The following is a 22,476-nucleotide window of genomic DNA, read 5'->3' as shown; positions in this document are numbered from 1 at the left end:
CATTGTGAAGCACTCAGCTTTATTTCTCCTAGCTGCAGAAGGTAGGCAGGAAGGAGTGGAGGGGCTACCTCCTAGCCATAAAGGATCCCACCCCCACTCTCAGGGCTGCCCTATATGTAGCGCTTGTTCTCCTCCCGGTAGTCAAAGGGGTCTCCAGAGAAGGGCAGTGGTGGTGGGTGGTTGTAGATGCCCATGAGGAAGATCCAGAGAGTGCCCACCACCAGCATGGGGGTGATGAGGAACAGGCAGAGGCGGTCCAGGGTGCGTGCCACACGGTTCCAGTTGTCCTTCTCCTGGGGAGGGAGCCAGCAGCAGAGCATGGGGAGCCCAGGGATCCCACTCTGCCCCACCATTCCCCACTGTGCCCGTCGTCCCCACCTCATTGTAGCTGTTTTTCTCCCGCATATGCTTGACAATGAAATTGGCCTCATCTAGGGTGGGTTTCAGGTGATCATAGAGCTGCTCCTCGCTTGTGGCTGCTGGTGCAAAGCCTGGGGACGGGATGACCCTGAGCTCCCAAGGACAGCAGCCACCCATCCCGTGTCCCCAAATTCCCACAGGGGGGCTGAGGCTCACGGGCAGGGGTGACACGGCTGGACAGCCCGTGCCTCTCCGACTGCTTCTCAAACATGAGCTCGCTGCGGGACTTGACGCTGTAGTACTCCTCTGCCTTGGCGATGTACCCAGCCGAGCTGCAGCGCCGGATGCACGGGGCACCTGCTGGGCTCTCAGCTGGGTGTGACATGTGCAGCAAGCGAGGCAGGATCTCCAGGAACACCTGGCATAGGACATGCCACCGTGTCCCCACTTTCTGTCCTCAACCCAAGCATGTAACTGCCTGGGGTGGCGCAGATTGGACACCCCGGTGCCATGATGCACAGTGGCTGCCCTCCCTTGCCCATCACCCCTTCACCTCTTTGACCCAATCGGACATGATGTGAGTGCTGGGAGTGCGGAAATGGAAGTTGAGGACCACGACGCAGATCACCACCACGGCTGTCACCAGCAGCATGATGAACAGAAGGTACCTGTGGGGGTGGGGGACACAGGTCTGGGGCTGGTATAGTTGCAGGAGTCTGGGGAGATGCAGAGCCATTCTGTGCCACCCTGGGACTGTGAGATGTACCCAAAACTCACTTGCCAATGAGGGGGATGGCGTGGGAGGTGGCAGGCAGGCGCTGGGAGATCAGCAGAAGGAAGACAGACTGGGCCAGGAGAACCGAGATCACCAGAGTCATCTTCTCACCACCTGGAGAGCAGAGGGAGCCGTCCCATGTCCCCTCCCAGTGTCCCACCCTGTACTGCTCCAGATAAAGCTTTATACTCTAGGGGTAGCCTAGGGTCCCATTTGGGTTATCCTATGCCCTGCTCAGGGGTGGCTGGATGGTGTCCTGCACAGGGTTGTCATAGTGCTGTTTTGGACATTGGGGTATCCACATGTTCCACGATAGGTGTGGGACATGGGTGTCCCCATGCCCAGTGCAGGTGCCACTCACTGTCAGCAGGCAGGTAGAAGACAAGAATGGCCATGAAGGCAATGAGGACACAGGGTGTGACGATGTTGATGACGTAGAAGAGTGGCTTGCGCTTGATGATGAGGTAGAAGGTGATGTCCTGGTGCTCGCTGCTCTCAGTGGGGTAGCTGGGGTGGATGTTCTTGCGAGCCGGGCGGTGGATGATTTCCCATTCGCCATTTTCTGTTGGGACACGTGGGACAGCATGGGGGACCCTGAGCCCCTTACAGGGTGTCCCACTGACCCAGGACACAGCAGGGAGCACCAGCGCTACCCGTGAAGCCTTCGGGGTCGATGATGATCCACTCCACCCGGTAATACTTTTCAGTCTCTGGGTCACTCTCCTCCTTCAGGTGCATGCTGATCTCCTGTGCATTGTATGCCAGTGAGCTGAAATGTGGTAGGTTACAGGCGGTGAGGATCTGTGCCTACCTCTTTGTCCTTCCTCCCCATCCTCTGGCACAACAATTGGGAACATGCCAGACCCAACACCTGAATTTGAGGGAGCAATTCTGCCAATCAAAGGGGAAGAAGTTGACGTTGATGGGGCAGGCACTGCGGAAGATGGCGGGGGGCAGCCAGTAGACATAGCCAGTGTTGTAGACCAGCACATTGCAGTAGTAGGCGACTTCAAAGAGCCCGTCATTGCTGCATGAGAGAAACTGAAGTGGTGGCAAGGCAAGGGAGAACCCTGGGTACTGAGCACAGCTCTGGCTGAGGATGCTTGCCCAGGGAAATTGGGGAGGTGAACCAAGCTCTGCTCACTTGTTCTCCAGGACTATCTCAGGCAGCCACAGCATCTCTGGCAGCAGGCGGAGCACGTTGACACCCCCGAATTCAGATGTGTTCCACTGCAGGCGGTAATCAGTCCAGCTCTGGTGGGAGATACCCCTGAGTCACCTCACCATGACCAGGCCAATAACACCCCTTGCCCATGGATTTGGCATGGGAATGACAGTACTGAGAGGGAAGAGGGATCGGGGCAGGAGTTTGTCAGTGATGGCCCCAGTCCCCTCAACCCCTCCTGTCCTTACTCACTTGTTCGACCCATACGTTGGTGGTGAGTGTCTCGTCCACCTCTTTCTGCAATAACACGGAGGACACTGAGATGCCATGGCCATACCCCCTGACCAAACCAAGACCTTCAACCCAAGGCAGCCCTTGGAGTACAACAGGACCCCAGGTACTGCCCACTGGGGCTCACCAGCGAGATGAGGTTGGAGAGGGTGAGGGCCAGGTAGACATCCACAACCTCATCGGCAGAGGCAACGGGGCGCACCTCCTTGTTGTAGCCTCTCTCCTCAAAGAGGTAATGGATGAGCCGCTCCTCCTGGTTAATGCAGAGCCCACCTGGGGGGCTCGAGGTCAGGCAGAGGGAGTGGGCAGAGGCAGACAGAGGGTGTGGGTGCACAGCATGTCAATGCCATGCAAGGGCAGGGAGGTGGGCACCCAGATGTGGTGCACGGGCACAGGAATGGCACGCTTATGGGAACACATAGGCATGCATGGACACGGAACACAGGGATATACAAACATATGAATATAGAGCCATGTAGGGACAAATTAGTAGAAGATGCCAGTGCAGAAGCCATGGCATTGGGCACGGAGGTAGGTGCACACATGGACATAGACTAGGACACATAAGGATACACGTGCGCTCAGCTGGGACACAGACACCACCACCCCAGCCCCAACCTCACTGCAGTGACACAGGAACCCCCAGCATCCTTGTACCCAAACCCCACGGCTCCGCTCACCCGACAGCACCAGTGCCCCAAACAAGGCCAGCAGCACTGCCATGTCCCCCATGCGGTGCCCGCGGTGCCTTCGTGCCGTGCCAGCTCCTCACCACCTCCCTGCTTGGCCTGCCTGAGCGGATGTCCGGCCGCAGAGATGGATGGTGCCAGGTGCTGGGGGGAAGGCTGCCGGCTCCGGATACCCACTCTGGCCCCCCTGCTTCCGGCACCCCCACGCCCAGAGAAGGGAGACAGGCAGGAACAGCTGGGCTCACCACCCCTCAGTGCCATCTCCGTCACCTGAGCACTTGGAGGAGCAGTCCCTTCACTGCTCAGCAGATGCTGCTGGGAGATGTGGAGGTGTTGGCACCTAATCAGTGCCTATGGCACATATGGTCTGACACTGGTGTGAGTTTTGGTGAGGGTCCCCACTTGGGTGGCACAGGGTGCTGTACTCTGGGGTGAAGGGTGCTGTGGGTAGTGGGAACCCAACCCCAACTCGATGCCAGGAGAAGGACCTGAGGATGGGGGACATTTCTTGGGGGTGGGAAGTGATGGGGGGAGATGCACAGGGGCGTCACATCCTGCTGATGCCCACCTCACTGGCACCGCTTGGCACGTCACTTGTTTCATCCTCACCAGCTACCAGAAAATAGAACCTTTCTTTATTGAAAAATAAACCTTTCTCTGTACAAATAAATAAGAGGTGCCCATGGGGAACAGGAGTCATTCCTCATCCCCTGCCAGCACCCCTAGGTTTTCAGAGCCTCAAGTGCCAAGGCCACGAGGCCAGGCATGCTGCGTGCCAGTGAGTCACTCTCCAGCCCCACCAGCCCAGCAAAAGCCGTGGGTCGGCCGCCCACTGTGGCCCGCACCTGTGCCCGGTACAGCCCCTTGGTGTTTTTGGAGCTCAGGTCCACCAGGATCTGCAGGAGGAGGAAAACGCTGTCAGCCCCACAGCTGGGGAGACAGTTACATGCTGCCAATAGCACTGCTCGCACCTCCTGAAAGGTCATGGCCAGATCTGGCTCTGGCACCTGCAGCACCCAGGCGTAGAGCTCCTGCACCACGCCAACCCGCAGTGCAGAAGCATTGAGGCCGGGGCAAGCTGCAACTGGGGGGAAATAGGAGAGAGATGGAGGGTGGGTGTCAGGGGTTGTGTGGGGGCTCCATGCCCAGCAGCCAGCCTCAGGCTGGTGAGCAATGCTGGGGTTGGATTTGTCACCATCCCCATAGCATCACATAGCACAGGTGCTGCAGGGTGCTTACCTCTGCCTGCCTCCTCCCCTTCTTCCTCCAGGCCCGGCATTGTGGGCACCAGCTCTCGTTTCTCTCTGTGCACTGTCCCTGCATGAAAACGTAATTGGTGATACTCTCAGTGGGCACTGCCTGGGCATGGAGCTCAGTGCTGGATACCCCCACACTCCACCAGTCCCATACCTGATCAGCCCCATACCCTACCAAACCTCCCCCCCAGGGCTCACAGTTCAGCACAGGGTTCCCAATTGGCTCTCCAGTTGGCTCTCTGAGTGCCTGCGTGGCCTCCAATGGTGTGTCAAGGTCCATCTCTGCCTGGAGCTGAGTGAGGAAGGCTCTGCCCTGTCCCACCAGCTCCTCCACCAGCTCTTCACCCTGCTACAGGGAAGGGGAGGGGGACAGTGCAGACAGTGGGGCACCCATGGGGTGCTGCAGGGGTATGGTCCCTGCTGGCACCACCATAGAGGTAGTGCTCCTCTCAGCCCATTTCTCTCCAAGTACCTGTAAGAAGAGCCATGTCACCTCAGGGAGCTGCTCCCCTTCTGGGGTGGGTGCCAGAGTGCTGCCCTCCCCTGTGGCCCTCAGAGCCTGCACCCAGTCCTGCAGCCGCGGCCCCATAGTCCCAAAAAACTCCCTGAAGGTGGGCAGCTGCCTGCAAGCACAGCAGGGTGAGCTCAGGTGGGTGCCTGGTGCCACCCATCCCCTGGGCACTGCCACCTCGCATGCACCCCTAGTGGGTCCTGGGAAGAGAAAGACCCTGCTGATGAATGCAAGAAGCCACATCAGTGCTGACCTCCTCAAAACCTGACCCCCCCTCTGCCGCAACCCATGATGCCCGCACATCCCCCTTTACCTGTGGGTTGGTCTCAGGGGTCCCTCAGGTGTGGGGTGCTCGACCATCACTTGGTCTACAGAGACAAGCAGGAGGAACAGAATGTTGGGCAGTCTAGGGCAGGGTGTTGGTCCTCCAGCCATCAGCACAGGGGTGGCACATCCCCAAAGGGAGCCACAGCCCATGTGGGTACCTGGGGCATCCCTACGGATGCGGACGGGGAAGAGATGACCATAGATCTTGCCCAGGAGCTGGGGAAGAGTGCGGGTGAGGAAGGAGAAGTCAAGCTGGTTTCGGATGAAGTCCCCAGCCCGGCGCAGGAGACCCACCAGGGTCTGGGCATAGGAATGCAGCTCTGTGGGTTCAGCAAGAGAGCTGTGTCCCCAGCCCCATGCCAACCCAGCTCAGTCCCCCAGCCCCGTGCCATCACTTCATCTCACCGCATCGCCTCATCCGGGCACGGCACGTCTCATCGGCAAGGTGGGTGCAGCTGGCTCGGCCTGGGGCAGCCCGGCAGGACCCCGCATAGAAGGAGCAGAGACGGGTGTGCTCGAGGGGCTGCTGCTCAGGGGGCAGCTGGGACAGGGCCAGCAGGTCAAAGCAGCTTGGCTCCCGGCTGCCAGGAACAGCTGTGAGGGCACAGTGCTGCTGTGAGATGCTGAGCCCCCTGGGGTTTCACCCCATGCCCCACACTGGCACTCACAGTCCATCTGCAGGCTGAGCCAGTCGGCAAAGGCAGCCACGCGAGTGTAGACACCCGGTTTGCCCCGCTCACCACAGCCATCACCCCAAGAGGTGATGCCATAGAGGACAAAGCGGTGCGAGGAGGGGTCCTGGCACACCAGCGGACCACCCGAGTCACCCTGGGGGGGACATCTGCACATCAGTCCAAGCAGACAGGGCTGTGTGCTCACCCCATGCCCAGGGTACTGCCATGTTGTGGGTTGGCATTACCTGGCAGGAATCGATGCCCCCAGACAGATACCCGGCACAGAACATGGCGCTGGTGAGCAGCTCTCTGCCCAGAGCTGCCCGGCATGTCTCCTGGCTGAGCAGGGGCACCTGTGCCTCCATCACCACCTCGGCCGATGGCCCCTCTGCCAGGCAAGGTGCCCATTATGGGTATCCCATGCTTGGGGTGCCCACACCCTCTTCTTTTTGCTCCTTTGGCTTGGTGGCTCAACACCAAGCACAGACCCCATGGGTGCTGGGTGGCACCTACCTTCATACAGGGACCCCCACCCCGCAATGTGGCAGGGGGTGCCGGGGCTGGGCTCGGTGGTACCACTGGGCAGGCACACGGGGCTCACGGTGCCCGATGGTGCCAGCGGCTCCGCCAGCTCCAGCAGCGCCAGGTCCCCATGAAACGTCTTGGGGTTGAACTGAGGGAGGTGAAGGGAGTGTAGGTGAGGAGTTATGGGGAGCATAGGAATGACCTGGGAGTGCCCACCTCCACCAACCTTGGGGTGAGGCACGATGCGTCGCACAGGCACCTCCCGCTCCCCGGGGTCCGCCTTGCCCAGTTCGTGGTCACCCACCACCACCGTCCACGCCAGCTCATTCTGGTTCCTGGCACAAGGATGCAGAGCAGCGATTTCGGCTGGGGGAACAGCAGTGCCGCCCCACACCCCCATCCCCACACCACAACACCATACCCGTTGAAGCAGTGGGCGGCAGTGAGGGCCCACGCGTGGCTCACCAACACCCCACCGCACACCAGCTCCCCGTGCAGCCGCACCGACACCAGCCATGGCCAAGCCCCGCGCCGGGCCGCGCTGCCGCCCATGATGCGTCCTCTTGGGGCTGTGCTGTTAGCGGAGGGGTCCACCCGGCCCCCGCAGCGCTCTGAGGGGATAAAGCTGTGAGAAGTGTGGCCGTGGAGGGAGGGGGCAGCAGGGGTAGGACAAGCTGTCACGCCTCATCGTGCTCACAGAGGCGAGCGGGCGGTGGGCCGGGGGCACCCTGCGGGCCGGCAGCTGCCGACGCTAACCTCTGCCCCCCGGCACAGCGTGGGGCTGGGGGCGGTGGGGGTGGCGGGGGCTGCTGTCCCCGGCTCACCTGGCATCTCTGCTGCTATGCTGGGATTCGGGGCTGCCTTCGCCAGCACTGTGGAATGAGTTGGTGTGGTGGGTGGAGGCCACGTGCCCGCTGCCCTCAGTGCCACCCGATGTCCTCGTTGTCCCCAATGGCTCTGTGTCCCCAGTCTGTACCCCCAGTGTCCTGTCTCATTCCAGATCCTCCACCCCTCAGTCTGTCTGTGCCCTCGATCTCTCAATTCCACCCCGTATCTCCCTATTCCACTTCGATCCCTCTGTGATCTTTCCAGTGCTCCATCCCATTTCTGAACCCCCATTTCTCATCCCACCTCATCCCATACATCATCTCCAATGCCCCATCCGCATTTCCCCATCCCTCCCAAAACCTCCATCCCACAACTCTCATCTGGACCCCAGATCCCTCCTTCATCCCCAGTTCTTTTCCTCCTAATCCCACTCATGTTCCCAATCACCCCTCAATGCCTCCACTCCCATTTCCCCATCCCAATGCCTCCAGCCCTCAAATCTCACTCCACATTCCTCCCTCATCCCCAGTTCTTCTTCCCCTCATTCCACCACACAATGCTCCATCCTCCAACACCCCTCTCCCCTCTCACTCCATCACCCCCCCCAGCCTCCCCCTCCCATCCCATCACACCCTCACTGCCCCATATCCCCTCCAGGCAATCTGATGCCTCATTTGTTATTGTAGGGTCTCCCCTTTCCAGGAGGTGCCCACTCACGGCACTCCTGGAGGCGGTGCTGGCAGCGCTGGGCACTGAGCAGGGTGCAGGCAGGCTGAGTGCCCTGGGGGGGGCACAGGCGCAGGTAGGGGGCACATGCCTGGCTCAGAGCCCAGTGGCGTTGGGGCAGCTCGGGCAGATCCTGGGCATCCAGCAGGGCCTGGCAGCTGGGGGGCATGGCAGGGGGCATGGCAGGTGCTGCAGGGACAGTGAGGTTGTGGGCATCCTCACATCCTTATTGCCCCCTGCCCACCTCTGCCTGGGCCATGCCAGGGTGGGTGGGGAGGAGGCACGGTAGGGCTGTTGTGTTTTGAGAGGGTCTCCTGAGTGGGGTAGGGTCTCAGGGTATGTTTTGGGGGAGTATTTGGGGTGGGAAGAAAGGGTCTGGCAGTGTTTTGGGTAGGGCTTCAGTTTGGTTAGGATCTCAAGAGGATGGGGATCTGCTTGGGTAGGGTCTCTGGGCAGTGTTTCAGCAGGGTCTCTAGCAGACAGGGCACTGTTTTGGTAAAGCCTCTAGGGGTGGCAACTAATGGGGATATTGTCTGGGTAGGATCTACAGGGAATGGGGTAGGGCTGCGGGGAGATGAGACTCACGTGGGCAGCTTTGGGTGATGTTGGCACATGGAGGGAAGAGGCAGGGAGCACAGAGCCCGCAGGCACTCCGTTGCTTCTGTTGCTCAGCCAGTGCCTGCTCCAGTGCCAGCAGCGCGCTCCTCAGTGCCGCTTCCAACACCAGCGTCCCCCGGCTCGACAGCGCTGCAGGGGGCTCACTCAGAACACTGTGACCCCCACCCACAAAGCCCCCAGCCCACCACCCCTGGAGATGCCCCAGTATCTCCATGATGGGCGTTAGGTGGGCAAAGGCTCTGGCAGTCCCATTGGCATTGCTTGGGGTGATGTCACCTCCCCATGAGGTTGGCACATGGGTGGGTGGAGGTGGCATGGGTGGGATGGGGAGCTGAGCATCCTCTTTGTGCCACCCCCAAAGATAAAATAAATGAATCCCAGCTCCTATAGCTCCCCCCTAAAAACCCAGCCCAAATGATGCCCTGTGCCCACCGCTGGCACTGACCTTGCAAGACGCTAGCTGGCATGGGGTACAGCCTCTGGCCCATGGGAGCACCCCCAACCAGCTGTAGGAGCAGCAGCATCACAGGGGAGGACAGGTGGACCACGGGGACAGCACCCCACGTCCTCTTCCCTCCTTGCTCCATCCCAGCCGGGCAAAGGTTTTAGGGTGTGAGCCCTGAAGTGCCCGAGGCGGGCGAGGAGGCGCGGATATATACAGTGCCCCCCGGGTGGTGGGAGGAGAGAGGGGCCAGGGGAGCACAAACAGGCGAGTTCATTAATGTCGCGCCAAGATGCCAGCCCAGAGGGGGGGTCCGGGCTTGGGGACGCAGCTCGGGGCCTCAATGCCGCCTTTGTTCGACGGGGCCTCTGGGCGGGCAGCATCAGACGGGCGCTGCGCTCCGGCGCTGCCCGCGGCCCTTGATCATTTTCACGCCAATCTCGGCCCCGCCACCCTCCCTCCTCCCCAACAGTGCCCCCCGAACTCGGCCCCGGGCCTCGGGGAAGGGGCAGCTGGGAGCGGGGAGGAGGCGGGGGGGTCCGCGGGCGGGTGGGAACGCGACTGCAGTGGCGGCGGTGGCGGGCGCTTCAAAGGTGGTCGGCGGGCACCGAGATGAGGAGATGGGGGGCCCATAGGGCGGGGGGTGGCTTTATGTCCCCGCAGCCCACGGTGCCGGACAGACCCTTCCCCCCCAGTGCCCGTGGCCCCAAGCTTTTTTCTGGATACCTCTTTTGCCACCCTCCCCATGTTCCCATGGCCACATCACCCACTTGGGGTGCCCGTGTCCCCAAACCCACTGGGGTCTGGCAATACCCACACCCCTATCTCTGCCCACGTCTCTCGCTCGGTCCCCATTAGAGGAAGGGGTGTCCACGTCCCTGTGCCCCCATCCCCATCCAAATTAGAAGAAGGGGTGCCCACGTCCCCATGCCCACTTAGGGTTGCCCGCAACCCATTCCCATCCCCATTAGGGACAGGGGTGCCCCCGTGCCCACAGCCGTGTTGCACTCCCCTCCCACTCCCCACCCCTCACCCCCGGTCCTAATTGTGCCAGCGGGGCGCTGACAATGCCGCTTCAGTGGCACATCAAAGGAGCGGCACTGGCGGCGTGCGAGGGCACCGCTGGCACCGGGACAGCCCCACGTGAAAGCTCCCACCTCGGCCCCCCTCTCTGCCTGCCTGGCATGGGGACACCGCAGGGACACGCTCCGGGGGGACACAGTGTCACCCCTCCACTGGGAGCGTCCCAACCCCCCGTCCTGCGTGGCCATGCTCGTATTGTCCCCATTCGCCCCTGGGTGATGTGAGGTCATGCAATGGGGTCAGCATTTGGTGCCCACAGAGGTGCTGCTCACCGGTCCCACGGCACCACTGTGCTCCCCCCCCGCCCAGCCTCGGTGCCGGTGCCAACCCCATTAACCTAATTGGCGCAGGCGGTGGCAGTGGGACCCCAGAGCGGGTGGGACGTTGCCCCCGAGGCCCCCAATTGTCCGATAATTGGCGTGGGCAGCCGAGCCCGGCCGCCACCCTGGCGACATGCCCTGGCCGGGGGGGGGACACCGCGGGACGTCCTCTGGGGTGCCCACCTGGATGTGGGGGTGGCAACGATGGGGGGTCCTTTGTAGGCTGGCAAGGCGGTGGGAGACGACGGGAAAGCCCAGGGTGTGGAGTCCGGGTTGAGGGGAGCAGCTTCGGGGTGACTGTGGCTGTAGGGGGGGTATTTGGGGCTGGAGGGTCACATTTGGGGCTGGGGCAACGCCAGCAAAAGCCTGGCGCGGGGCGGGGGCGTGGCCTGCGATGGAGTGGGCAGGGGGCGTGGCTTAAGCGGTGTCGAGTGGGCGTGGTCGAGAAGGGGGGTGTGGCCATGAAGGGGGCGGGGCGCGGGGTCGGTGCAGGGGCGGCGGGCGGGGCGGCGCGGCCCGGGCCGGGGAGCGGGCGCGTTTGGGGCCGCTGCGGGCCTGCTGTAGCCGGGCCGGGTTAGGTTAGGGGCCATGGCGAGCTCGGAGCGCAGCGCGCTGCTCACGTACCGCCTGTGCGGCGGCTCCGGCGAAGACGAGCGGGGCCGGGAACGCGGCCGGGCCGCCGCCGCCGCCGCCACCCCCCGCAAGCTGCCCACGTTCCTGGGCGTCGTGGTGCCCACGCTGCTCTCCATGTTCAGCGTCGTCCTCTTCCTGCGCCTCGGTGAGTATCGCCTGGACTCCTCGGTCCCGGGTCCTCCTTGGGCATCCCCTCTCTGCAGCCTCAGAGCCCACCCCCAGCTCCCCCGGCTGCGAACCCTTTGCTCCTCCTGCTCTGGGTCCCAGTGCCGCCCTGTGCTCCCCCACTCTGCTCCCAGTGTCTTCCCAGTGCCCTGCCCTGAGCATCCCAGTCTGGAATCTCAGTTCTCTCCCCCACGCCCTCCCGTTTAGGGGCTCCCAGCACCTTCCACATCCTCCAACCCCAGGATGAAGTTCCTGTACTCCATCCAGGTCTCTCCCAGTCTGGGGTCCCAGTGCTGTATGCCCTCCAACCACATACCCTTTCAGTCTGCAGCCCCAGGGCTCTCGTGGTACCTTCAGGGCAGGAACCCAGCACCCTTAGTCTGAAGGCCCCTGTCCCTGGGACAGGATTCCTGTGCCCCCCCAAATCCATTCCGTAAGTCAGATCCCAGTGTCTTTGTGTCCCCCCGCCCCACAGTACTGGGACCCCACTGCTCTGAGCATCCCTCAGTGCTGCACCCCAGTGCCCTCTGTGTTCCCTGTGGTGTTCCCAGGGCTGCACCCTTCTATCATGCCCCAGAGTTGGGCCTCCCTCCCACGCTGTTGTGAGGACACAGATTGACTCCCAATCTGGTCCCAGTTTGAGCTATAAGCCTGGTACTGAGCAGTATGGAGGACCTTGGAGAGGCATGCAGGCTGGGCCCAACCAGGGGCAGGCAGCAGTCCTTTGGAGGTACCCCGGTGTTGGGATGCCCTGGTCCAGCTCAGGCAGAGGCCCAAGCAGGAACAGGGAAGGCTTTTCCTCTTTTGCTTTCTGCCTGCGGAAAACCTTGGGCGGGAGTTGACTGCGTGCCGTAGGGCCTGGAGGGGGCTCTGAGCCCCTTCCTGTGGCTATGGGATATTCCAAGCTGCGAGATGGGAGGCACAGCCCCATCCCTCATCCCTTCCCACCCCACAAGCTTTGCCCTCTAAGGCACTCTCAGCCCCACACTGAGCCCAGACCCTCACAGGGGTGGTGTTACCTATGGGGAGGGCATAGGGGAAGTGTGGGGCTGGTGGGAGGGGAGCTGCCGGGAAGAGGAACTGTCCCGCTTTGGGGGGGTCCAGGCAGCTACCCTCCCCCTTTCCTGCACATACCTCTGTGTCTCCATGACCTGAAGACCCCCAGCCCCTCCTGGCTGCACCCACTTTGTCCTCGTGTCACTTCTTATCTCCACTCCAAGCTTTTAACACTGGAATGGAGGGAGAAAACTCAGGAGGGCTCCCTGCTTCTCCCCCCACTTCCCCAAGCCCTCCCCTTGGCATCTCTGTGGCCAATCTCGTGGCTGAGATAGGGCATCTCCCACTGCTGCTGTGGGCAACCCCTTCCTGCCCACAGTCCCTCTCAATGTCTGCAGCCTGACCGTGCCCTGGGCAGGGACTTGAGGGAGTCCAAGTGTCCCACTAAACCCCAAGGGGCTGCTGGAGCTGGGCTTAGTGCCTGGCTGACAGGGATGCCTGCCCTGGACTGTTTTTGCTTCCTGGTTTGCAGTGGGCCACCCTGCTGTCTCCTCCCTCCCTGCTTATTTGCTCTCTGGGTGTGTGGCTCTGTGGGCACAGCAGGAAGATGCCCTGAGGCTGGGGGCAGTGGCTGGGCTGGCATGCACGGGGATAGGACAGCTCCGTGGGGTTGTTCATGACCAGTTAACTGTAGGTTGACCTTGGCAGGGTTCGTGGTGGGCCATGCTGGCTTGTACCAAGCTCTGGCCATGTTTGCGGTGGCCTACTTCATCATTGGCATGACGGTGCTGTCGGTGTGTGCCATTGCCACCAACGGTGCACTGGATGCTGGAGGAGCCTATTGTATCCTTTGCTGGGTGCAGGAAATCCTGGGGGGTGCTCAGTGGCACCTGGGTGCCACAATGGGGCTGTGGGCGTGATGGGGCATCCATGCCTGCTGGGCATTTTGCTGACACGTTCCCTTGACTCCACCAAGACATGATCAGTCGTGCCCTGGGCCCGGAGTTTGGGGGCAGCATTGGGATCATGTTTTTCCTGGCCAATGTGTGCGGCAGTGCCCTCTATGTGCTGGGGCTGGTGGAGGCGGTGGTGGACAGCTTCGGGATCCCGCCAGGTAAGTTACCCCATAGCAGGGGATGTCAAGCATCCCTTCCCCAAGCAGCCCTAGCACGTGCCTAGCACTGTGCCTGGCATGGCTTGGCCAACCCCTGGTGCCTGCACTGAGCCCTACTGATCCCCGTGTGTCTCTGCCCAGGACAGGAAGTGGGTTCAGGCATCCATGTCCTCCCCCAGAGCTATTGGTATGAGCTGCTCTACGGCACCATCCTGCTGGCCCTGTGCCTCGTCGTGTGCCTGGTGGGTGCCTCCATCTATGCCAAAGCCACCTTCCTCATCTTCCTCATCGTGGCAGGTGTGCTGGGCACCATCCTCGTCAGCTTCTTCGCCACGCGGCCCCTCGGTGTGCCCATCCGCATGCCGCACCTCAACAGCTCGGAGACTGAGAACGGCAGCTTCACGGGCTTCTCACTCGCCACTCTGCGAGAAAACCTGGGCGGTGAGGACGCTGAGGGCTTCCCATGGTCCCCATCATGGTCCTATATCTGCTGGGATGGGGAGGGGCGACACCTGCCTCTGCATTAGCATGGGCTCAATGGAGGGTGTAGGGAGCTTGTGGGCTCGTGGGGTGGTTTGTCCCGTGGTGGTCTTCCTTTGGGGACAGGGGTGTTAAGGAGAGGGCACGTGGCAGATCTGTGCCACCCCAAGCAGCCCGTCACAGCCTGTGCCCCTGTGTCCTGCAGGTGGGTACGGAGTGGACTACACCACAGGGCAGATGATGAGTTTCAGCACTGTTTTCGCAGTGATGTTCAATGGCTGCACCGGCATCATGGCAGGCTCCAATATGTCAGGTAGGGAGCAGGGCGGCACTGGGATGGAGCTGAATGGTGCAGGGAGTGCTGCACCTACAGGCTGGTTACACTGCTGTTCTGCCCGCAGGGGACCTGAAGCGCCCGAGCTACTCCATCCCGCGGGGCACCATCTCTGCTGTGCTCTTCACCTACCTCGTCTACAACCTGCTGGCTTTCCTCATGTGTGCCACCTGCAACAGGTACAGCCACCGCTCCTTTCTGGGATTATTGGTGTAGACATGAGCCAAGGTGAGTGCCACCGTGTGTGTGTTCCTCTCCAGGACCCTCCTGCAGAAAGATTATGGCTTCCTGCGTGACATCAGTATCTTCCCACCTCTGGTGACGGTGGGCATCTATGCTGCCACGCTCTCTGCAGCCATGAGCAACCTCATCGGGGCATCCCGCATCCTCTATGCTCTGGCACGGGATGATCTCTTTGGTGAGTGCTTGGAGTGTGCTGGCATCAGCCAGAACCCAAATGGTGCAGGGGCTGTTCCCACAAAATGAGCTCCCCTTGTGATTGGGGTGATGATGCTCTGTGAATCAGTGTGGGCTTGGGCTGTCAAGGCTCCTTTTCTGTTCTACCCAACAATAGCCACTCCACCCTGGAGTTGGCAATGCCCCTGCAGATGATCTGGGGTCTGTAGAGCATACCGTGGTTCTGCCAAGCTAGGGACATGCCTGCACACCAGTTTGCCTGTAGGGATGCCAGCACTTGTGTCCCCACTGTGCCCTGGCACTTGCCTCAACCCCAGCACTCAAGATGGGGGCAGGGCTCATTGCCAAACTAGTTGATGGCCTTTGGGCTGCCTCCTGCCTTGTGCCTGTCCAACCTGCCTGCTCTGCCTGCAGGCCGGGCGCTGGCGCTTGCCAAGAAGACATCTGCAAGCGGGAACCCTGTCATGGCAGTCATCCTCTCCTGGCTGGTGGTGCAGGTGAGTTTGCTGGTGATGCTCCTGTTCCAGTCCCTGGGCTTTGTGCCCATGTTGTGTGCCCCTTTATGGGACTTCCCTGATTTGTTTACACGCTGTGACCTGTGTGCTCTCCCTGCAGCTGGTGCTCTTCTCTGGGAAGCTCAACACCATTGCAGGGGTTGTCACTACCTTCTTTCTTCTGGTTTATGCCACTGTCAACCTGGCCTGCCTGGCACTGGAGTGGGCATCGGCCCCCAACTTCAGGTACCTGCTGCCTGCTCTATGATGGGCTGTCCACCCACTTGTCTGTCCATCCATCTGCCTACAGGGCACAGAGGAGACCATCTTGAGCATTAGGGAGGCAGAGACCCCTCAGGAAGTAGAAGGGGACAATTCCCTTACCGTGGCACTGTGCTACTGAGTGGGCACAGATAAATGCAGCACCATTGGGTCCCCTCTCTGTAGACTTTCCAGAGGTAATTTATAGGCTGTGCCGCCCGGCATCCCCCGGGCAGCTCGCCAAGCAGTGATGGAGCCCACTTTCCATTAGTGCTAATTAAACTAACAAGGAAAGGGGGAGGAGGGGGGGATCCTACCTAAGGGGGGAGGAGAAGATCTTCCAGGAAGGACAGTGTGTGACAGGCAGCTGCAGCATGGAGTGGTGGGTGTGGGGCTGCCCTAAGCTGGGGGGAGCAAGGCAGGGTGGTTGGGGGACCTGGTTGGGTACAGCTGCCTCCCAGCTCGGCCCACGTTCCCCCTCCCTGTGCCTGTGAGGATGTGGGGCACAGACTGGCATGGACTGGTGCCTGTGGGGAGGCTGTGGAGCTGGGTGGCAAAGGGTCCCTTGCCCATCCCACGCTTCAGTGCTCCCCCCTCCCTCACTGAGGTCTCCCATCAAGCGCAGCGGAAAAGGATTTTAATTACCTTTCAGCAAAAACAACAATTAGAGAAAATAACAGCATCTCGCCTTCCCGCCTCCGCCTCCCTGTGCTGGGATGAGTGGGTGCTATATTCATTTGTTGGTGCTGCTGTGTGCCCCCCAGCTCTGCCCACCCTCAGGCCATCCCTGCTGCCTCAGGTCATCCCTGTTTGCCAGGGGCAGGCAGTGTGGGTCTGCCCAGTACCCTGCGTGGTGCCATCTCCCTTCCATTTACGAAGTATATGCCTTACAACAGAGGAGTGCCCTGTCCCCCTCCTGTGCCACTACTCTTTGTGTCACCAAACCTGTCACAGGGGGAGATGGTTGTCTGGAGTGGCTTTTCCTGGGTGTCATTTCCAGGCTGTCCTTCCCTCAAGCCTTGAAAGGGGCTGATGGGGATGGAAATTGCCATTTCTATGCTCAGCCCTGATGTGGGCCGTGGTTATCCCCAGTGTAATTAGTTCACGATCCCCTTGACAGCCTGGCACTTAACTGTTGCCTCTCATTGGGGTTTTCCTGGGTCAGCTGAGTACAGCTGAGTGCCAGGGGCTATATGGTGTCACTGATGAGGACAGAGGTAATGCCAAATTGCCTGTGCCTGATGTGGGTTGCCCATAGCCAGTTTACATGCCTGACATGAAGCGAGTGGCACAAAACCACAGGCCAAGCTACATTTGAGCTGACCTCCCTGCTGCAAGGAGTCCTAAGCCACACTGAATAATTTAATGTCCTTTTCTTCCTGCTCCAGGCCCACATTTCGCTACTTCACCTGGCACACGTGTCTGCTGGGCATCGCTGGCTGCTGTGTCATGATGTTCCTCATCAGCCCCGTGTCGGCCTCGGCAAGCCTGGGCTTCCTCCTCATCCTCCTCCTTGCCCTCCACTACCTCTCACCCAGCAGCACCTGGGGCTATATCAGCCAGGCTCTCATCTTCCACCAGGTGAGTCCTATTCTTCTCACCCATTGTGGGCTGGAGAGCTGACATCCCTGGGGCTGGCACCCCTGCGGCAGTCCTGTCCCAACTGCGTGTCCTCAGGGCTGGCGTCCCCGTGGGATGGCACGTTGAAGGAATCCTTACCTGCCTCCCTCCCTCCACCCAGGTGCGGAAGTATCTGCTGATGCTGGATGTGCGGAAGGACCACGTCAAGTTCTGGCGCCCGCAGATGCTGCTGATGGTACAGAATCCGCGGGGCAGCGCCCGCCTCATTGACTTTGTCAACGACCTCAAAAAGAGTGGCCTTTATGTCCTGGGCCACGTGGAGCTACAAGACTTGGGTGAGGATCTGCCCTGTCCCAGCACTGGTGGCCTCTGTCCCTTTCTGTGATGGCTGTGGCCCGCAGCATTGCTTCGTGGCTGGGGTGGCACCACTTCCCAGCTGGGCATGTTGGACCCAGGGAGGGAGAAAACAGCATTTTGGACATACCCACAGCTTGGCATAATGTAAGGGATGTAGGTGACTTATCTCTGTCCCATAATTTGTGTGCACATGTGTATCCTACTCACATCTTTGCACATCTACACGGAGCTCCTGCATGTTGGCACAGGCACGTAAACATGGCATGTGCCACCCCAACTCCACTGGTCTTATGCACACCCAGCAAGCATGGGCATTTTGTGCACTTTTGGCACAGCCTTGCACACCTGTGCTCCTGTGTCCATCCACATGGTTCAGATGTGTTTCCTCATTCATTTGCACGTGTTCCTTCGCACACGCACTCACCCTGCCGTGGCCATCCCCGCCCCCAGCGGATGCATGGGCTCTGCTCCTCCCCTCCCCCCTCCTTGGTTGCCTTGGTGACTAATGGCCTGAAATTGGGGAGGGGGATGGGGCTAAGTATTTTTTATATATTTATGTATAATTTCTTATCTCTGGATGGAAGCACCTGCTTATGCCTTCCTTATGCTCATGTGTGCTGAGGTGATGGGGCTGCTCAGGAGGAAAATGGTGCTAGGAGTGCTCGGTGCCATGCTGGGGAGCTGTGGGAACATCAGGGAGACCCTCAGTATGGGGAACCCCATGATTCATGCTGTCTTTGTCCTCCCATCCAGACACACTGCCCTCAGACCCGCTGCAGCCCCAGCAGGACTCATGGCTGAGCTTGGTGGACAAGCTGAATGTCAAGGCCTTCATCAGCCTCACCCTCGCACCCTCGGTGCGGCACGGTGTCCGGCAGCTCCTCTTCACCTCTGGCCTTGGTGAGTGTCACTGGTCTGGGCATTGATGGGGGCCTACCCTACCATCCCTGCAGAGTGAGCGGTGCTGATGGGTGTGGAGACAAACCCCCCCCCCCCCCCCCAAAGCTGGGTTGGGGCTTGGAGGCACCTGTGTGCATGCAGTGCAAAAGCCAAGCTGGGTCTTGAAAACATGGGTGGGTGATGTCCACACCAAGTGTTTTTAACACACTTGGTGATGCCAAAGTTAAGTTGGGTCACGGAGGTATCTAGGCTGGGTCATGCTGAAGGGTTTGGAGGCACTTGGATGGGCAGTACCAAAGCCAAACTGGGTCTTAGAGGCATCTAGGATGGGTCATGCTGCGGGTTTGAAGGCAACTGGATGGGTAAACCAAAGGGAGGTTGAAAATAACTGCTGTGGGCTATGGTGGTACCTGGATGAGCAATGTCAAAGCCTCGCTGGGGCTTGGGGCTGCCTGTGTGGCTGGTGTGGCTTTGCTCCTACCCCAGACCTTCATGGTCTTTCCTCAGGCGGCATGCGCCCCAACACGCTGGTGCTGGGCTTCTATGACGACGCAGCACCACAGGACAGCCTGGCCCAGCACCCTGCCTTCACCAGCACCCGCGAGGAGCTGCCCCTGGGCTTCCCCCCACTGCGGGCTGCCGCCACCCCCAAGCTGCTGTCTCCACGTGAGTACGTAGGCATCGTGGCTGATGCCCTGAAGATGCTCCGCAACGTCCTGCTGGTCCGAGACCTGGAGAGCCTGGACAAGGTGTGGGAGCTGCGCCGGGCCGCCAGCCCTCCGCCTTCCATCCACGTTTGGCCCGTTAACCTGCTGCGGCCCGACAGCGCCCGCTACGCCGACACGTGCAGCCTCTTCCTGCTGCAGATGGCCTGCGTGCTCAACATGGCGCGGGCCTGGCGCCGGGCCCGTCTGCGCCTCTTCCTTTGCGTGGAGGCGGGCGCCATGCCCCACGCGCAGGAGGACAAGCTGCGCCAGCTCCTCAAGGACCTGCGCATCCAGGCCCAGATCCAGCTGGTGCCGTGGGATGGGGTGGTCCGCCTGCACTGGCAGGCCCCACGGGGACCCCCAGGCGGCCCGGCGCCCGCTGAGGAGGAAGAGGGAGCGGTGAACTTCCCACCCAACACCACCCAAGTGTCGGATGAGTACGTCTGTGCTGCCAACAAGATGGTGCTGGAGCAGGGCCCGGCACCTGCTGTCCGCTTCCTCTATCTGCCACGGCCTCCGGCTGACACCGGGCTGTACCCCCTGTACCTGCGGCAGCTGGAGCTGCTCACCCGCGACCTTGGCCCTACTGTGCTGGTGCACGGGGTGAGCGCTGTCACCAGCACCCAGCTGTAGGATTGTCCCCGTGTCCCCAGCCCTCCTCCAGTCAGTGCCTTACAGCTCCGGGCTGGGTACGGCTTGCGGGGAGCTGGCCCTGGCCGTGATTCCTATTTGCAGGCCTTGTTCTAGGGGCTGTGCTAGGAGGAGAGTAGGGGGTTTTGGTTTTTGGGGGGAGGCACAGCATTTAAAGCTGCCCTGGCGGGATCCGGGCACGTAATGCATTCACTGTGCCTTTTCTCTGGGGTCCTCGGGGGGGTCCCATTTTGCTACTGGGAGCCCTTTGCCTGCAGCCCTCTCCCCCGTGCTCTCCTCTGCAGGTTCCTCCGGGCACCCAGCCAGCAGTGGGGATTGATTAAAGGCAGCCTCGACCTTGGTGCCCCGGCTCCCTGCCATCCTCCGTGCCTTTCATTAGGGAAAATTAAATGGGAAGGGGGTGGGGGATGGGAGCCCGTGCAACTGAGTTCCCTGCTTCAGGCTGGGGAAGGAGGAGGCAGCTCTTCGTGCATGTGTGACCCTGTGGGGTGAGGGTCCTGCTGCCCCCAGAGAGGGGGAAATGAGGGGTTGCCCATGTGGGGCATTATAGCCCCATGCCTACAGGGAGCAGTGGCAGAGTGGCATTGCCCTGACCCCCAACTCCTCACGATGCTCCCCCTTCCATCCCCTTACCCAACTGTATTGACTGGGGGAGGGCAGGAAATTGCCTGGGTGATGGCAATAAATCTATTGGGTGCCTGGCAGGTGGGCAGCGTGCCCGGGTGCTGCCTGATGAATTGCTTCCTATTAGCCCAAATGGGTGTGGAGGCTGCTTGGGGCCAGGGGCTGTGTGTGTGTGCATGTGGGGGGGGGTTAACAGCACAGCCTCTGCCTCCCACTCCCATCACTACCAAGGTGCCATCAGCCTGAGGGCTGGAAAACCCCGTATACCTGGGTGCTCACTGGGGCAAGAGTGAGGGGCTGCATTGCTCCCCACTTCTTGCAGGGGGTTGTGCCCCCCCTCCCCCCAGCAGGACTTAGGGCTGGCTCTGCTGCTGGAGGTGGGAGGTTGGTCTCTCAGCATGGGCACCACACGGCTCTGGCTGCCCACTGCATTTATTTACAGTCAGGAGCTGGCACAGGGCAGCCGGGCACCAGCGGGACCCGGCAGCCTATAATGTTAATTATCACCACGTAATTAAAAGCCCATAAAAAAGCCTCACACTTCATTAAATTAAAGCTTCGCTGTGCCACGCCGCCGGGCTCTGGCAGAGTTAACCTTGGCCATGCCAGGCCCTGGCACCAAGGAGGTGGGGACCCCCAGTGGGCTTTGTATTAGGGTGCAGCGTTTGGGGTTTATGCCTTATCCACACAACACTAACAGCGTTCATCACCTGTGGGACAGTGTACACGTGCTGGGAGCACGCACCCCTATATCCAGCATGGCACGTGGGTGCATCTCATGGCCACGTGTGACCCTGCACACCTTGCACATGCACCAGGATGTGGCCGGGGGGCTGACGCACACGTGCACACACCGAGACGTGCACACACACACACACGCAGCACACGCAGCTTGCTGCAAAACCAGCACAACGCCCACTCAATGCACACCTACACAAACAGCATCCTTTCCTCCCTCCTCACACACGCACCCTCTGTATCCCCACAGCTGCCCGTGCCCATGTTCCTGGTGCCCAGGGCTGTTCCCAGTCCCAACGCCCTCTTGGCACCAGCAGCCCTTGGCTCACCCTGGGTGCTCCCCAAGTGCTGACTGGGCCATGAGGACACTACCAAGCACTGGGGTGGGGGACACCCAGCTGCCCCATGGCAAGGGTTGGGTGAAAGCGCCCATCCGTGCCTCAGTTTCCCCAATAGCTGCGCTGTGCCGAGTGAGGGGGGATGCACAGAGGGACCCTTATCAGGACCCCCCCACTGCACAATGGGAGCCATGTCTGCAGCTAGGGGGGGGGGGCTAGAAGTGATGGTATAGGCATGTGCATTGGTGTGCACATGGATGTGTGAGCACATACATAGGGTGTGCACACGCGTGTGCACGGTGCTGGCACTGGATGGGGCTGTGGCTGTGGGGTGCCCGTGGGGGTGGGCAGGCAACGGGGCCTCGGCTATTTCTTGGAAATTTCGCAGCATTCATTTCAGAGCAAATAAAAGCTGTCATTGCTGGAGAAATGATACTGATCGGGGTCTGAAAAGACAGCAAATTACCCGCCTGAAAATGCACCGCTGGAAAAAAAATGCATATTAAACACACAAAAAGGCACTTTGCCATCAGCCGCGCTTCCCCCGCCGCTCCAGAATAACCACACTTTACATAATTCTCCCTCTCCACCTCCGAATTAATTTCACAAACAGAGGCAGAGGCAACCCTGTAACAATAGCGGAGGGGGGGACGCAGGGATGGGGCTGCGGGGCTTTGTTCTACCTGGGAGGTGTGGGATAATGGGGACCAGGGCTGGGCCTGGGGGCACAGAAGGGTCTGGGGGAGGGAAACGGGTTTTTGAGATGGAGGGGTTTGGGTAATGAGCGTTGGGTAGATGTGCTCAGCTCTGGGGTGAGGGTCCATTGCCATTGTCCTCCAGTCAGAGCTGGGACAGGGGTCACTTGGATAGGTATGTGGGGCAATGCTCACCCCGAGGGCCACATGCTTCTTATGGGGGGCAAACCCTCATGCTGCTATCACTTATGAGAGCCTGCCACCACTGTCAGGGTGCAATGACCCAGCTGACAGAGACACCCAGCAGCCACCCCCACGTGTCACTCTCCCACCCAAGGGATTAAACACCCACCCGAACTGACGCCTCCAAACAATCCCCTTCCTAAGACCCCTCAAGGACC

The 22,476-nt window shown here is 60.7% G+C and overlaps 3 protein-coding genes across 9 annotated transcripts; 1 reads left to right on the top strand and 2 right to left on the bottom strand.

Moving 5' to 3' along the window:
• Positions 1–82: 82 nt before the first annotated feature.
• CHRND (cholinergic receptor nicotinic delta subunit) lies at positions 83–3,950 on the bottom strand. 4 transcript variants are annotated; one of them, XM_090147466.1, is made up of 12 exons: positions 3,272–3,950; positions 2,719–2,844; positions 2,553–2,597; positions 2,280–2,389; positions 2,007–2,162; positions 1,789–1,904; positions 1,497–1,697; positions 1,138–1,249; positions 914–1,028; positions 577–778; positions 379–491; positions 83–293 (listed from the first exon to the last, which is right to left on the bottom strand). In XM_090147466.1, the coding sequence occupies exons 1-12, from the start codon at positions 3,539–3,541 to the stop codon at positions 111–113; spliced, it is 1,749 nt and encodes a 582-aa protein (XP_090003592.1). In that variant the 5' UTR covers positions 3,542–3,950; the 3' UTR covers positions 83–110. The 4 variants fall into 4 exon arrangements, with proteins under 4 accessions (XP_090003592.1, XP_031459365.1, XP_090003591.1 ...); XM_031603505.2 differs by having other exon boundaries at positions 2,719–2,864; positions 3,272–3,398; XM_090147465.1 differs by having other exon boundaries at positions 83–491.
• Positions 3,944–9,646, bottom strand: PRSS56 (serine protease 56). 4 transcript variants are annotated; one of them, XM_090147464.1, is made up of 16 exons: positions 9,191–9,646; positions 8,713–8,874; positions 8,119–8,316; positions 7,398–7,445; positions 6,995–7,184; positions 6,800–6,908; positions 6,562–6,721; positions 6,294–6,436; positions 6,043–6,202; positions 5,780–5,968; positions 5,361–5,694; positions 5,009–5,159; positions 4,735–4,885; positions 4,520–4,597; positions 4,252–4,364; positions 3,944–4,176 (listed from the first exon to the last, which is right to left on the bottom strand). In XM_090147464.1, the coding sequence occupies exons 1-16, from the start codon at positions 9,330–9,332 to the stop codon at positions 4,003–4,005; spliced, it is 2,502 nt and encodes an 833-aa protein (XP_090003590.1). In that variant the 5' UTR covers positions 9,333–9,646; the 3' UTR covers positions 3,944–4,002. The 4 variants fall into 4 exon arrangements, with proteins under 4 accessions (XP_090003590.1, XP_090003588.1, XP_090003587.1 ...); XM_090147462.1 differs by lacking the exon at positions 9,191–9,646 and having other exon boundaries at positions 5,361–5,415; positions 5,533–5,694; positions 6,562–6,908; positions 8,713–9,013; XM_090147461.1 differs by lacking the exon at positions 9,191–9,646 and having other exon boundaries at positions 6,562–6,908; positions 8,713–9,013.
• A 1,427-nt stretch (positions 9,647–11,073) lies between these two features.
• SLC12A9 (solute carrier family 12 member 9) lies at positions 11,074–21,881 on the top strand. Its single transcript, XM_031603504.2, has 13 exons — positions 11,074–11,368; positions 13,093–13,227; positions 13,361–13,498; positions 13,640–13,939; positions 14,184–14,291; positions 14,380–14,491; positions 14,573–14,730; positions 15,144–15,226; positions 15,345–15,469; positions 16,873–17,065; positions 17,226–17,400; positions 18,176–18,322; positions 18,830–21,881. Exons 1-13 carry the CDS (start codon positions 11,179–11,181, stop codon positions 19,660–19,662), a joined length of 2,697 nt encoding a protein of 898 aa, XP_031459364.2. The 5' UTR covers positions 11,074–11,178; the 3' UTR covers positions 19,663–21,881.
• Positions 21,882–22,476: the final 595 nt, after the last annotated feature.

This window comes from Phasianus colchicus, chromosome 10, assembly GCF_987193195.1.
Source record: "Phasianus colchicus chromosome 10, bPhaCol1.hap1.1, whole genome shotgun sequence".
NCBI lineage: Eukaryota > Metazoa > Chordata > Aves > Galliformes > Phasianidae > Phasianus > Phasianus colchicus.
Note: the sequence above shows the minus strand (reverse complement) of the source record. Positions and strands in the feature narration are given on the sequence as shown.